The sequence below is a fragment of the Triticum aestivum genome, chromosome 1B (genome assembly GCF_018294505.1).
Source record: "Triticum aestivum cultivar Chinese Spring chromosome 1B, IWGSC CS RefSeq v2.1, whole genome shotgun sequence".
NCBI lineage: Eukaryota > Viridiplantae > Streptophyta > Magnoliopsida > Poales > Poaceae > Triticum > Triticum aestivum.
In genome coordinates, this window is record NC_057795.1 from 678,335,835 (window position 1) to 678,349,647 (window position 13,813).

A 13,813-nucleotide genomic window follows, 5' to 3' on the forward strand; every position below is an offset into this window, starting at 1 on the left:
TATTAATACAAAAATATATACTCCTATGTAAAGAGTCTAAAATGAAGTAATCAGGTATTGTAGATATTGCTACATTTTTACATGGACTTGCTTAGTTTTGAAGCGGGGGAGTAGGCAAGACGGCATGATTCGTCAAAGTACCCGATCAATCTGTTTGCATTTCCATAAATTAGTGATGAATCATGTACCTTCCAAAATTCTGAAGAGAAGAAAAACGCATTCCCTTCCTCTTCCTGTTATTAGGGCACATGCATGCTGCTGTTCATACCCCGGCCAAGTTAAGGAAGCAACCTCTCCGCCTTCCAAGCGATCCACGACGATGGCCTTCCTCATGGGCGTCATCGTGAGCCTCTCCTTCTGGCTGCCGGTGTCGGCGCTCTTCTGCTGCGCGATCTACCTCTGCCGCAAACCAGCGGAAGCGCCAGCGCCAGAGAACGCCACCGCCACCACCACCGCCACCGCCACGGGCCGAAGAAGGAAGCCGTGGAGGCTGGGGTGCTTCCGGTACTCCGCCGCGGCGGTAGGCGGCGGCGGGAGCGGCGCGGCGGAGAAGGTGTGCGCGATCTGCCTCGGGGAGCTGGCGGCCGGGGAGAAGTGCAGCGAGGTACCGGCGTGCCGGCACGTGTTCCACCAGCGCTGCATCGCGCTGTGGATGGAGAAGAAGAGCACCTGCCCGCTCTGCAGGGAACCCATCGCGCCGGCGGCTGCCGGCGACATTGTTTAGTTGGTTAGGCAGGACTAGGTTCGCTTGTGCATGCTCCCTACGTTGCTAATTAATTAATGTTGCTGCGGCCGGATCAATTGTTTCTTGTTATTTGGTCACGCGCGAGCTTAACTTCTTCTTTTTTTAACATGAGTACAGACGCAAGCAATCGTTCATACATACGCGCATACACTCATCCTTATGAACGCACACACGCACATCCTAGCCGGCATGTCATCTTGAAATTTACGAAGTCAACGTAGGTGCCTCGTCGTCGATGGGAACGTCTCCTCCCACTGAAAGCTCATCGCCGAAAATCCTGAAATAAATCCAGGAATAATACGAGCACCGAGAGTTGGTGGGCTGGGGATACCATTGTCTCTCTAACCATCCAACCACAGGTTGATTCGCGCACGAGCTTATCAGTACTGAAATCTGCTTCTTTGCCGAGTATCAGAGTACTCGATGAAGGACCATTTACGCTCGGCAATGTCTTTATCGAGTTTTACTCTTGAGTATTTTTTTTATCTCGTCACTCGGTAAAAGCCGTGTTTACCTAGTGCACAATAAAATGCACTCGGCAAAGAGCCAGAATGGCAAAGGTAGTTTTTTCTGTAGTGGATATCGTCTAACCTTGTTGTCGACATCGTCCCTGTTACTGGCACACGCGGGGATTATGATGCCGGAGCCGAGTAGGCCATGCTACTACCAGCGTTAGCATATAGACGACAAAGCATATATAAGAAGACAAAAATTAAGATGAAAAAAAATGTAGAAATGATGTATGCGATGATTGTCTAGATGAAAATTCGGCGGTACCCCCACATTGGCAAGGGTACAGCTGAGAGTTGTTGTCTCTTTACTCGGAGTAACTTGGGAGTGGTCTCGAGATTTTCCCACGGAGTGGGGGTGGTGGCTTCTCCATGTGGCTATGGTCTTCGAGTTAGCTCCAACTTCCCCTTGTGGAGCGAGCAACCTCTCGTGGTGATGAGACGAGGCATGGCCTCTTTGGGGCATGGCTCCATGTGAGTTCCCTCGGGGTTTGTCCTCTTCCCGCCGAGGCTCATGCGAGGCCTCTCCATAAAGATGGCAAAGAGAGGCCTCCAAACCCAAGAACCTGTTGTTTCTCGGGACCTAGACCAGCTCCCATCAATCCAGGCACTCTTTGTCGGAATAAAAAGACATCACACACCACGGCTCGCTTGCAAACAAAACCTAAGTTTACCACAACTTTCCATGTGTATCAACAATTCATCTCGCGCAAGCTCCTTGTGAGTATCTTCGTACTAAATAAGACGAATGATTCATTCCTCAAACAATAAGTATGATGCCAAATAACTAAAAATGATAAATAGAGTGGAGGTCACATCACTCGACCAAAGTTTCCCTGCATCTCGCCTACTATTCCAAACCACGCAATGTTCGAATTTGGTCTCAGGCAACAACCCGAGAGAAACCATGAGGGAGTATATAGCACTTGCGATCTTCCTTGTTGGGCTAGGCCCTCTGTAGTTTAAATGAACTAGTTCAACCTTCAAGTAGAAAAAGCAGTCTAGAGATTTTGTTGTTGTTGTTGGTATTTTTCTCCTTTAGATCTGCGAGCAATGAAAAACAAATCTTTTTTATACAGACAGCCGTGCTAATCAACTTACAATTGAACCCCAGTTAATTAAAAGAAAACTGTTCGGACCTCTTGCATTGAATCTTCTCTGCGTAAAAATGGACACGATGAACAAAGTTCGCACACGCGTGCAACTAAGGCTGCGTTTAACTGACATTGTGGTGGATTATCATAGTCCCATATGTTTCCTCATATAAGATGATGTGCCGGCTCTGTCTCTCAAAAGTACTCATAGGGATAGTGTGTGCGTGCATGGGTTCATAGGATGAGTGTATGCTCGTGTATGTGAGCGACTTCGAGTGTACCGTGCTAAAAAAAAAGAGATGTGTCTAGGGCACATCTAGATGTGCCCTAGTTATTGCACATTTAAGTGAGTGAATCAAGCACAAAGAGAAAAAGAAAAAAAATCCACACGAATCTCGACGTAAGATCAATGACATAGGACTTAGATGTACAATATTTATGGTACATCTAGATGTGCTTTAGCAAAATTGAGAATTTAAATAAAACGATGTTTCCTCATATCTGACCTATAGCTAGAGCCTAGAAACCTAAGAAATAGCAATTGCGCAAGATGGTATGTGTATGAGATCCCTAATAAAAGCACACGGTCGGGCTGTGTTTGCGTTGCCTTTCGAATCATACCTTCCACTTAATAATGCTGTGAAAAAAGAGCATACTTTCCATTTATAAGGGTCACACGGTCCATATCAAACTCACCTTATACGTACGCGTAATCGAGCTAGAGCACCGTCCGGAGAGGCTGCGCCGTCGTCGTTACCGGTCCATATATACCGCAAGAAAGGGATCACCGCCGGCAGCTGATATAAAGCCGTGAAAAGCAAGCAATCTCCACGTCCCGATCGACCAGAGCGTGCAAACGACGGCCATGGTCGACCCTTTTCTGGTCTTCGCCCTAATTTGTGTTTTCGGGCCGTTTTTATGTGCCTTGCTCTGCGCCTGCCCCTGCGCGAGTGCACCCACGAAGCAACCCGTCGCCCGGGACGGCGCCGGTCGTCGGCGCCACAGGTCCCGGGTCGCAGCACCGTAGCCCGGCGGCTCAAGCGCCCGAGCCGGTTGCCGTGGAGAAACCGCGGCTGCGGTACTACCTGTACTCGGCGGCCGCCGCCACGGAGGAGGATGGCGGAGTGAGGGGGGCGTCGGTGGTGGTGTGCTCCATCTGCCTGGAGGCGCTGGTCGACGGGGCGGAGTGCAGCGAGGTGCCGGCGTGCTGGCACGTGTTCCACTGGGGCTGCCTCGCGCTGTGGATCACGAAAAAGAACACCTGCCCGCTCTGCAGGAGGCCTGTCATGCCGGGGTTGGAGCCCCTCTCGGCTGCCGAGGAGATGGTCTAGGAGAAACCATACGGTGAAAGAAAACAAAGATGTCGCGGTGAAAACCAAATGAAACTATGCTTCGAAGCCTGTGAAACATTTGAAAATAAAAAATAAACTATGTTGTTGAGGCCGTGTCTAGCTTGATGATTAACCCACGAAGATGTTCGTTGTTATAACTTCAGAAGAAAGTAAATTCATTACTTTCTGTTGTGCCATTTTTTAACATCCTTATGCATTTAGTTTTACGTGTTTTTTATCGAATGGCACTTTTTTAGAAACAGAGACACGTGCATTCACATACACGCATATACACTTTTCCATATGAATGGATACACACAGAGATTGAGTCGGCGGGTCTTGAGACCGGAGAGATCACCACATGCACCTCACAGTCAACGAGGACGCCGTCTCCCACTAAAAGAATATTTCGCCTTTGTGAGACACATAAATGTCAAAACTGGGGTTTGATTCCTAATGGACTGGGATACAATCACCCTCGTAACCATCCAACCACATATTTATATTTCTTTTATATAGGATTTGATTCCGACGAAGAAGAGGCCATTTGAAGTGACATGTTATCGAATTGATGCTTCCACTCAACATGCTAAGCTGACCTACTCAAAAACTGTAGGTTGGTTCTCACCGACCCAACGTACCATGAGTATGAACCGGACTAATGTAAGCTTGTTAGTCAAGTTAATTAATGTGTAACAGCTGAGGTTTTTCCAGTTTGTGGACTAATGCGGGCACCACACGTTCTTGCAACCCGTACATTTAACTCGTTGTACACCTATCGGTACGTGTGAATTACCATTTTTCAAAATTTTGCTTCAAAAAAAAGAAGAAAGAACGCACCAAACCGCTAGCTCCACTCTTGACCCCCTTTTCTTCTTATATCTTCTCCTTCTTCTTAGCTTAGTTGGCGTCACTCCCCCTCCTCTCATTTTCTTGCTGCATTGGTCACGCCCTGCCTCCCCTCACCTCGCCCCTGGCTTTGGTCCCATGCCTCCTCACCTTACCTCTCCATTGACATTGTTAGACCTTGCCCCCCCCCCCCCCCCCTCATCTCCCCCGTCCTCTCGTTCTCGTGTCGCCTCCTCTCTTCTCTCCATTGGCACCGGTCTCCCTCCCCTCCCCTCATATCTGCACTTCACCTACCGGCGTTGCCTCCTCTAATCTCTACACCGCGATCGATCCCTTACTTGACAACATCATCATGTCAGCGTGAGTGGAAGGATGTGAGACCCTACAATTGGCGTGTTGTTCTACATGTCGGCCTTGGCGACTGGAGCTCGTGGCAAAGCCACCTCGTCATCAATCATGGCAACTAGGAGCTCAGAGCACCCCTTTTTTCTCGTCGGCCAAGTGACTCCACCCCTAGGTGTGGCGTCGTTGCTTTCATCCCCTCAAGATCACTGTGGAGCTTGATATGGAGCCTCTTCACCATTGCAGTGGCTCATATCCAATGGCTTAGCTTTGTTGGTGTCGTCGATGAGCGGGGACCCTAGACAACCACATTATCACACTTATTTGGTGGCCGACATCATCACCGGCCGTCAACATTATTTATGTATTTTTGCCTCGAATGCACATCCAAGATGAGCTTCTTTATATTACTATCTCATACGCATGTCTATTCAAGATGGTTTTTTTGTCTCGATTTATTTACTAAACGCATCCCTAAGCGTCATGCATTGTACAAGGCCTAAAGGTTACGTCTAAATGACATTGTGGTGGATTATCATAGTCCTCGATGTTTCCTCAGGCCTGATCTAGAAACCCAAGAAATAGTATAGCAATTGCACAAGATGGTATGTGCATAAGGTCCCTATAAAGTACACATCCGGGCTTGTTTGCATTGCCTTTCTGAACCATACCTATAAAGCAACTATATTTTGCCTCTCGACTGTAATTCTCTCAATATGGAATAAAACTTCTATTGGTGGAGTGTCATTTTGCAAAAAAGAAAACACCTAATTAATTCTCAATAAGGACATACATTTTGGTGGAGTGTCATTTTGCGACATTTTGCAAACAAGCACACGGCCGGGCTTGTTTGCGTTGCCTTTCTGAACCATACCTTCCGGTTATAAAGTCTTTTTTTAACACATTCCGGTTATAAAGTCTTTTTTTAACACATTCCGGTTATAAAGTCACACGGTCCTATCTAACTCACCGTATGCGTACGCGTAATCAAGCTAGAGCACCGGCCGTCCGGCCTTACTCCATATATACTGCAAGAAACAGATCACCGGCGGCAGCTAATACAAAGCCGTGAATTAAAAGCAAACAATCTCGGCGTCCCGATCGACCAGAGCGTGCGAACGACGGCCATGATCAACCCTTTTCTGGTCTTCGCCCTAGCTTGTGTTCTTGAGCTGGTTTTCGTGTTTTTATGTTACGTGCTCTACGCCTGCGCCTGCGCGAGGGCAATCACGTCTCTGGGGTGGCACCCGTCGCCCGATGCAGCGCCGGCGCCGGTCGTCACCGCCACAGGTCCAACTCGAAGGAACGTGCAGCCCGGTAGCCCCGCGGCGCAAGCGCCAGAACCGGTCGTGGTGAAGAAGCCGCAGCTTGGGTATTTCCTGTACTCCGCGGCCGCTGCCGCTGCCGCGGAGGGGGGCGGCGGAGTGAGAGGGGCATCGGAGAAGGTGTGTCTGATCTGCCTGGACGCTCTGGAGGACGGGAAGGAGTGCAGCGAGGTGCCGGTGTGCGGCCACGTATACTGCTAGGAATGCATCGCGATGTGGATGAGGAGCCGGAACACGTGCCCACTGTGTAGGGTGCTCATCGTGCCGGGGTCAGTGCCACTCTTGGCTGCCGACAACATACGGATGTACATAGACATATTTTAGAGTTTAGATTCACTTATTTTGCTTCGTATGTAGTCCATATTGTAATCTCTAAAAAGGCTTGTATTTAGGAACGGATGGAGTATGTGGTTGTGTTGTTAGTGGATTTGAATCTCATCTGTCGTGTGAGCTAGTTTAGGGTTTTACTTGTAGTTTGATTGATCTGTTATATGGTTAGTTGTTTGAATTCGGCGGGTTGTCATGCGCTAATGTTCAATTCGAACACACTGGAACGTATTTAATGACTTCGTTCCCATGGTCTCCTTAGATCTCTACTGCTTTTGTTCGTGGATGTAGGTTTTATACCCCATGTGCCGTTTGTTGATGTAGGTTTGTATGTATTGTTCTTTGTGTTCCGCAGGAATTGCAAGTGAACAAGCTTAGGTTTGCCTCCGTAGTTCCTTTTCAAACCTTAGGTTTAGTGGGAATTTCCTCTGTTCTTTCCAGGGCGTTTGATGTGGGCTGTTTTTCGAGTGAGATGCGTTGTTTAGTGATCTAGTGTGACTGTGAATATCCTAGCTCTCCTATTTATTTATTTTTGTAAATTCAGCTATGTTCTTGTGTAACTGTGTGATTGCTATAGATTGTCCATGTCATTCTTATCTAGTTTTTACTATGAAAACGTGAGATTGCCCTTCCGGACTTCCCTGGTTATTTGTTAGTGTAATTTTAGTGTTTTGTAAGAGATTTTACACTGCATCTGTAGCGTAATTCTTAGTGGATTTCCATTGCTATAGGTTAGTTACTCTTTTTTCATTTGATGGTGGATCTTTAGTGGATTTACATTGTAATCCTTAGTTGATTTACACTGTAATCCTTAGTGGATTCACATTAGATTTCTTAGTGGATTTTTCACTGTAATTCTTAGTTGATTTACAATAGTCCGGTGGATCAAGCACCAGAGCCGGTGGTCATGGAGAAACCACAACTAGGGTCTTGTGCTCTGCAGCGGCCGCCGTGGAGGATGGCGGATTGAGGGGGTGTTGAAGAAGGTCTGCATGATCTGCCTGGATGCGCTGGAGGACACAAAGGAGTGCAACAAGGTGCCGGTGTGCAGGCACGTGTACTTCCGGGATTGCATCGCGCTATGGATGAGGAGCCAGAGCACCTGCCCGCTCTGCAGGCAACTCATCATGACAGGGGCGGAGCCGCTCTCGGCTGCCGTGGAATGGTCTATGAGAAACCATAAGGTGACAGAAAACAAAGATGTTGTGGTGAAAATCAATGAAATTATGCTGCAAAGCTTGTAAAACATTTGAAAAAAATAAACTATGTTGTTGTGGTCGTGTCCAGCTTGATGATAAACCCACGAAAATGTTTGTTGTTATAATTTGAGAAAGTAAACCCATTGCTATCTCTCATGTATTTTTCTTGTGATTACCATCCTTGAGGCGGCACTCCCAATGCATTGTATTTTAAGTGCTTATTTATACCGACTAACATTTTTTTCCGAGAAACACAATATAGAGGTAGACACTCATATACATGCACATACACTCACCTTGATGAATCACACACAAACCTTTCCCCTAAGAGGGATTCTGAGAAACTGAGCCAATGGGTCTTGAGGTTTACTAAATCACCACAAATGCCTCACTATCGGCATAAATGTCGCCTCCCACTAAAAGAATATTCTGTCTTTAGGGACCCTGTCTTTATGGGAGATACACATATGTCAAACCTGGAGTTTGATCTCTAGGGGGCTAAGGATATAACAGTCCTCCTAATCATTGAGCCACATGTTGGTTCGTAAACACTAGCACTTTGGTTTGACAAAGGAAACCGGCAAAGGCAATAAGGGTTCTTACCCATTTTGCCCCAAATGCAACTCCAGCCTCGATACACAATAAGGGGTCTGGCCCATTTTCTTAAAACTATGATTTTTTACAAATCATTTTTTTAAATCACGATCTTCTCTAAAATCCATTGACACTTTTTGTATTTGCTGTTATTTTTGAATTCTTGAACATATTTTGAAAATTGCTAATTCCTTTCTAATTCTCAAACTTTTTAAACCAGCAACACATGCAAATGAATCCAACACACTAAAGCCCAGCCCAAATGACGTCAAAGGACAACTCAATGCACCAACTCAAAAAAAAAAACCAACAGACATACTTTTTTTTTCTTCTTTGAACCAGACAAAGCTTGGTAGATCCGTTACATCCGTAGATGAACAAAGACAATTGACTAGTTTAAAAAACACATAAGGAGTATAACTTGTGTGTCAACCCCACACCACCCCACTATACATTCACAAACCATGCATGCATGCCATAGGGATACTCCTCCATGCACATCTATCAATTTTCTCCATAATTTCTTGTGTTAATCGTACGTTCATTTTTTGAGCGTGTTAATAGTACGTGATGAGCAACTGTGCGTGCATGTGACAAAAGCTACACGAGTCCACACACATATGCTTTTTTGCGAGAAAACTTTCAATCTATTGATCAAACTGTCAAGATAGTATGAATAAACATCAGAAGTACGGTCTGTAGACCACCTAGCGACTACTACAAGCACTAGTATGCGACAAAGGCGCGAGGCCGTCTTTGCCACTTCCTCATCAGAGCCGGACAAACCTTATTGTAGTACATAGTGGGGAAGTCATCGTGTTAAGGCCCCATTGGACCATCGCATCAGAACAACACACCGCCGATGAAGAGAAATATAGATCGGAAGGATCGAACATGTAGACACATGAACACAGTCATACGAAGATAGGATCCACGTGGATCCACTGAAGACAAAAAACCACCGAATCCCGCGAGATCCGGGGAAGACAAACCTTCACATGCCCTCCGACAATACTAGAAACACCACCTGAACAGGAACTAGACAGGGAGACACATGCATATCCGCTGGCTAATTTTTTCACTTATGGCAAATTAATGCAGAGTGAAAGGATACTTGTTGTGTTGTTGTGGGTTGGGCGCTTGTCTCACTACAAACACACAAATAGCACGAAATCGAGAAAAAACAAACAAATAACGGACAATGGGTGAGCTTATTTCTTTGCTGATGTGGGATAATGTCTCCAAAATAAAATAAAATTGGTGCGTACGTCACAACTAAATGAGCCCCAGATCTCAAAATAAAATATGTGTTTGTTAAAAGGGGACTGATAGGTGCCGGTGCACCGGCCCAATAGTTCGGCCGGTCAAGCGCGAGCCGTCGAATTAATCTTCCCTCAACCGTCAGATCTGGTCAACGCTCGTTCTATCCCCGGCACAGGTCGCGTCCCCGCTGGTGTCGCGTCCTCCCGGTAAAAAACGATGGCCATCGTTGTCCGCCAAGCCGTGCGAGATCGCCGCCCATCACGTCACCACCCTCTGGCTTGTCACGGCCGCCGACCTGCACTGCTATATTCCAGCGGAGAACACATCTCAGCACCAAAAAAACCTTCGGTGGTCACTTGAAGCAAAATAGAAAACTGGTTCCAGGAAAAAAAAAAGGTTCAGTTCCAGCAAAACAATCTGAGCACCTAGGAACTCTAGTAAAATGTTTGAAGCAAAAGTTTATTTGGATCCAGCAAAAAATAACTCTGGTTCCAGCAAAACGATTTGAGCAACTAGGAAATCTAGTAAAATGTTTGAAGCAAAAGTTTACCCTGGATCCAGCGAAAAATCACGCAGATTCCAACAAAAATCGTGTCAGCAACAACTCAACCTTGAAGCTCAATCAAAACGCTGGTGGTCAGATGAAGCAAAACCAAACACTAGTTCCAGCAAAAGAAAACTGCGGTTCCAGCAAAAACGACACGAGCAACCAGGAACTCCCGTGAACGTTTGAAGCAAAAATTTACTCGGGTTCCAGCAAAAAAGGCTAGGCTTCCAGCAATAATCGCATCGCAGGAAAAGAACCGACCTTGCAGCTCCCAAAAACGCCGTTTCCAGCTTCGACGCGCACGGATGCAACTCCGCCGTCGAAGGGCGCAACTGATTGCAGCACCCAAAAGCTTGTCCGCCTCGTCGCCGGCGGTGGCAGCACAACACTAACTCCAGCGCGAGGAAGCAGAGTTGTGCGGCCGCGCTGGCCGCTCGGAGTAGTCAACGCCGGGCGCCGCCGTGGCTGGCACACCACAAATCCGGGGTGACTCACATCGGTAAGAAACAAAATGGTTTGAAGTGGGGGATGGGAGTTGTGTGCCGCGCCGGCGAGGATGCAGATAGAGATGAACTAGCACAGATGTGTTCTGGGGACAGAAGAAAAAGGAGTGGAGGAGAGCGCATCGCACGCTGACTGAATAGGTAAGGTAGCCAAGCGGTGTGTGGGTCCAATAAAATGTGTTGCGCTGCGCGAGTGAGACCGGCGCAACGATTCGGCCGGCGCGCCGGTTTTAAACGTTTCCCTTGTTAAAAGGGAAACCTTTCAACCCGACGCGTCGGCCGAACAATCGGGCCGGTCGCTCACTCGTGTAACGCTACGCGCTTAGACCCACCCCCTCCTAATCGTTGCCTTATCTATTCACGGGGCTTTCTCCTCCAACCATTCATTCCAAAGAAAACGCATCTTTCTCTTTCTCTCGTCGTCGCTGGCGCGGCACTCAGCTCGCTCCCTTCCCCCAGTTGTGCGGCCTCCTTCCTCTGGTCACGGTCATGGCGCTCCTCCGCTGCCCGGCCATGCTACATCCGCACATCGGCCGTGCTACAACCGGGGCCGAGCCGTGCTACAAGCAACCACCGGATTATGGTAGAATGGGGCGACGGCGAAGTGTGGCGGTGGCGGCGTGTTGTTATTTTGCTGCAACCTACAACGAGAAAGCTACCATCGGCGCCCTGATTTGCCGCAACCAGGCGACGGTGAAGTGCGGCGGCGACGACGGCGCCGTGTTTTTGCTGCAAACGGCAACAAGAAAGCTTCCACGGGCGCTCGGATATGCTGCAACCGCGGGGCGACGGTGAAGTGTGGCTGGCGGCAACCATGAAAGATGAAAAAGCTGCAACCGGTGACAAATGCTACAACCATGAACGGCGAAAGGTGCAACCGGCAACGAGAAAAGTTTCAACCGGCGAAGAAAAAAGTTTCAACCGTAGATGATGGAAACCATGGACGACGATGAAAAGCTGCAACCCGACGGTGACAAAAGATGCAACCTATAATGAAAAAAAGCTTCAATCATTTCATGTCTCAAGTGCGACCCTCGACGGCGGCGATGACATTTTTGCAACAACCGTCGGTTTTTTGCTACGACCGTCGATGAATTTTGCTACAACCATTTATCACGGCTACCACTATTGCCACAAGCACGGCGGAGCGGCCTAGTGTGTAGCGCGGTGGCACGGTGTTGTGCCGACGATGACGAGGACTGCCACATTGCAACCTCGGGGGGCTGCCGCGGCCATGGTGAGCGGCAACCTTGGGGTCCGGTGGGGGGGGGGGGGTGGTGTTGCGGCCATGGTGAGCAGCGACCTTGGTGTCCGGCGAGGCGCTGCACTCCGAGCGGCCGGCGCTGCTACTCGTGGGAGCTACGCGTAGCGTGGCGGAGCCAAGCGACAACGGAGGCGGGAGGTTTTTTCACGAGGGCTGGGGAAAAGAAGGAGGCGCCATGGGGGGAGGATGCGCCTGCGCCGAGCGCAGCCTGTACATGAGGAAGGAGGAGGCTTTGACCTGTATGCGAGGGAGAAGATGCAATCTGGACGGTTAATATTGCGTGAATCGAACAACTAGGGCTTGACCGGCGAAAACTTCGGGCCGGCGCGCCGGCGCCCAGTGCTGCCCTTGTTAAAAGCATGTTAACTACTACTCCCTCTGTTCCGAAAAGCTTGTCACAAACTTGTTCCTCAAATGGATGTATCTAGCACTAACTTGGTGCTAGATGTCACATCAGACCGACCCCAAAATAAACTAAAATTGATGCATCTACCTTATAAAACCCACAAGAAATAGAACTTGCAGTTTGACAATACTGCGTGTGATTGCTGAAGTGCCGGACCTGTTTTCCGTTCCAGATACGTACTGATCCAGTTAACATGTGACTCCGCCTACAATCAGATCTCGACCACCGGCTGTTGTTGCTGATATATATACTCCTGTATGGAAAACTGCTCCTATATTGTATTGCAAGAAAGAAATCTCCGGCCAATTAAATCCGTAGAAACAAACACACAAGAGGCGGAGGAGCCAATCTCCACGTACGTACATCCCGATTCGCCACGCTAGCCGGGGCGTTCCGCAGCTCGCGCGTGCGTGACGAAGGAGCACGATGATGTGGGAGGACATCATGGCCTTCGTTGCTATCCTCATCGCGGCAGTGGGCGTCTGCATAATCTGGTGCATGGCACCTGCAGAGGTGGAAGAAGGAGACAACGTGGCCGCCGCGGGTCGAAGAAGGGGGAGGTGGCCGGGCTCACAGCGGCGAAGGCCGGCGCCGGGGAGGCCGCAGCAGCTGGTCTACTTCTTCTACCCCGCAGCGCCCGACACGGAGGGCGGCGGAGGGACGGCCGGAGGGTCGGTGGTGGTGTGCGCCATCTGCCTGGAGGCGCTGGTCGGCGGGGCGGAGTGCAGCGAGGTGCCGGCGTGCCGGCACGTGTTCCACCGTTGCTGCCTTGCGCTGTGGATCAAGAGCAAGAGCACCTGCCCGCTCTGCAGGGAGCTTGTCGCCGCAGGGTCAGAACCCCTCACGGCTGCCGAGGCCATGGTTTAGTTTAACTGTTGTTTGCTACCCTTTCAGATCAACCAAAGCGCCCATCACATACGTGGATCTGGTGTCCGTTCTGCATGCACGCACGCATACACATCACATGTTTGGTGAACCCTCGTTGAATCCCTTCATGTATGCAGCAGATTTTTTTTAATACTGTGTTGGCGGGGCCTTGAACTTAGACCCCTGATTTAGATATCATATTGAATTCGTGCATCAGTGATTCTGCAACGCACTCCCCCTCCCCTCCCCTCGCGTCGTCCTCCCCAGGGCGACCCGAGGGCCCCTAGGGTTTCCCTAGGCGCCGTCCCCCCACCCCTCCCCCCCTGCCGTCACCCGAGGGAGTCCTCGGGCATCGCCTGGGCGACTGCTGATGACGGTGGCGGCGGGGCTTCGTCGCTTCGCCCGCTGTGGCGTTGGACCTCGGAAGCCTGGGCGGCGGCCCGGTCGGTGAGGCGGCACCGGCCTTCAGCTGGCGGCACGCGCGGGAGCTGATGGCCGCCCCCCTTGGCTGCGCGGGCAGCGAGGTCCCGGCGGGTTGTGGTCGCGGCGCGGCGAGGTTCCTCCTCCTCTGCTCCAGATCTGAAGGTCAGGTTTTCCCCCTCTCTGCTCTCCTCGCTGGATTCGCCTGATTTCGGGCCTCTGGTCGCC

General features: G+C 49.5%; 1 protein-coding gene, 1 long non-coding RNA gene and 1 pseudogene across 2 annotated transcripts; 2 read left to right on the top strand and 1 right to left on the bottom strand.

Moving 5' to 3' along the window:
• Positions 1-3,213: 3,213 nt before the first annotated feature.
• Positions 3,214-3,679, top strand: LOC123100229 (probable E3 ubiquitin-protein ligase ATL45; annotated as a pseudogene).
• Positions 3,680-9,494: 5,815 nt separating this feature from the next.
• Positions 9,495-11,023, bottom strand: LOC123100240 (uncharacterized). Its single transcript, XR_006448376.1, has 2 exons — positions 10,387-11,023; positions 9,495-9,881 (listed from the first exon to the last, which is right to left on the bottom strand). It is a non-coding gene; the product is annotated as an uncharacterized lncRNA (long non-coding RNA).
• A 1,570-nt stretch (positions 11,024-12,593) lies between these two features.
• Positions 12,594-13,371, top strand: LOC123148461 (RING-H2 finger protein ATL39-like). The gene has a single exon (XM_044567897.1). It carries the CDS (start codon positions 12,725-12,727, stop codon positions 13,163-13,165), a length of 441 nt encoding a protein of 146 aa, XP_044423832.1. The 5' UTR covers positions 12,594-12,724; the 3' UTR covers positions 13,166-13,371.
• Positions 13,372-13,813: the final 442 nt, after the last annotated feature.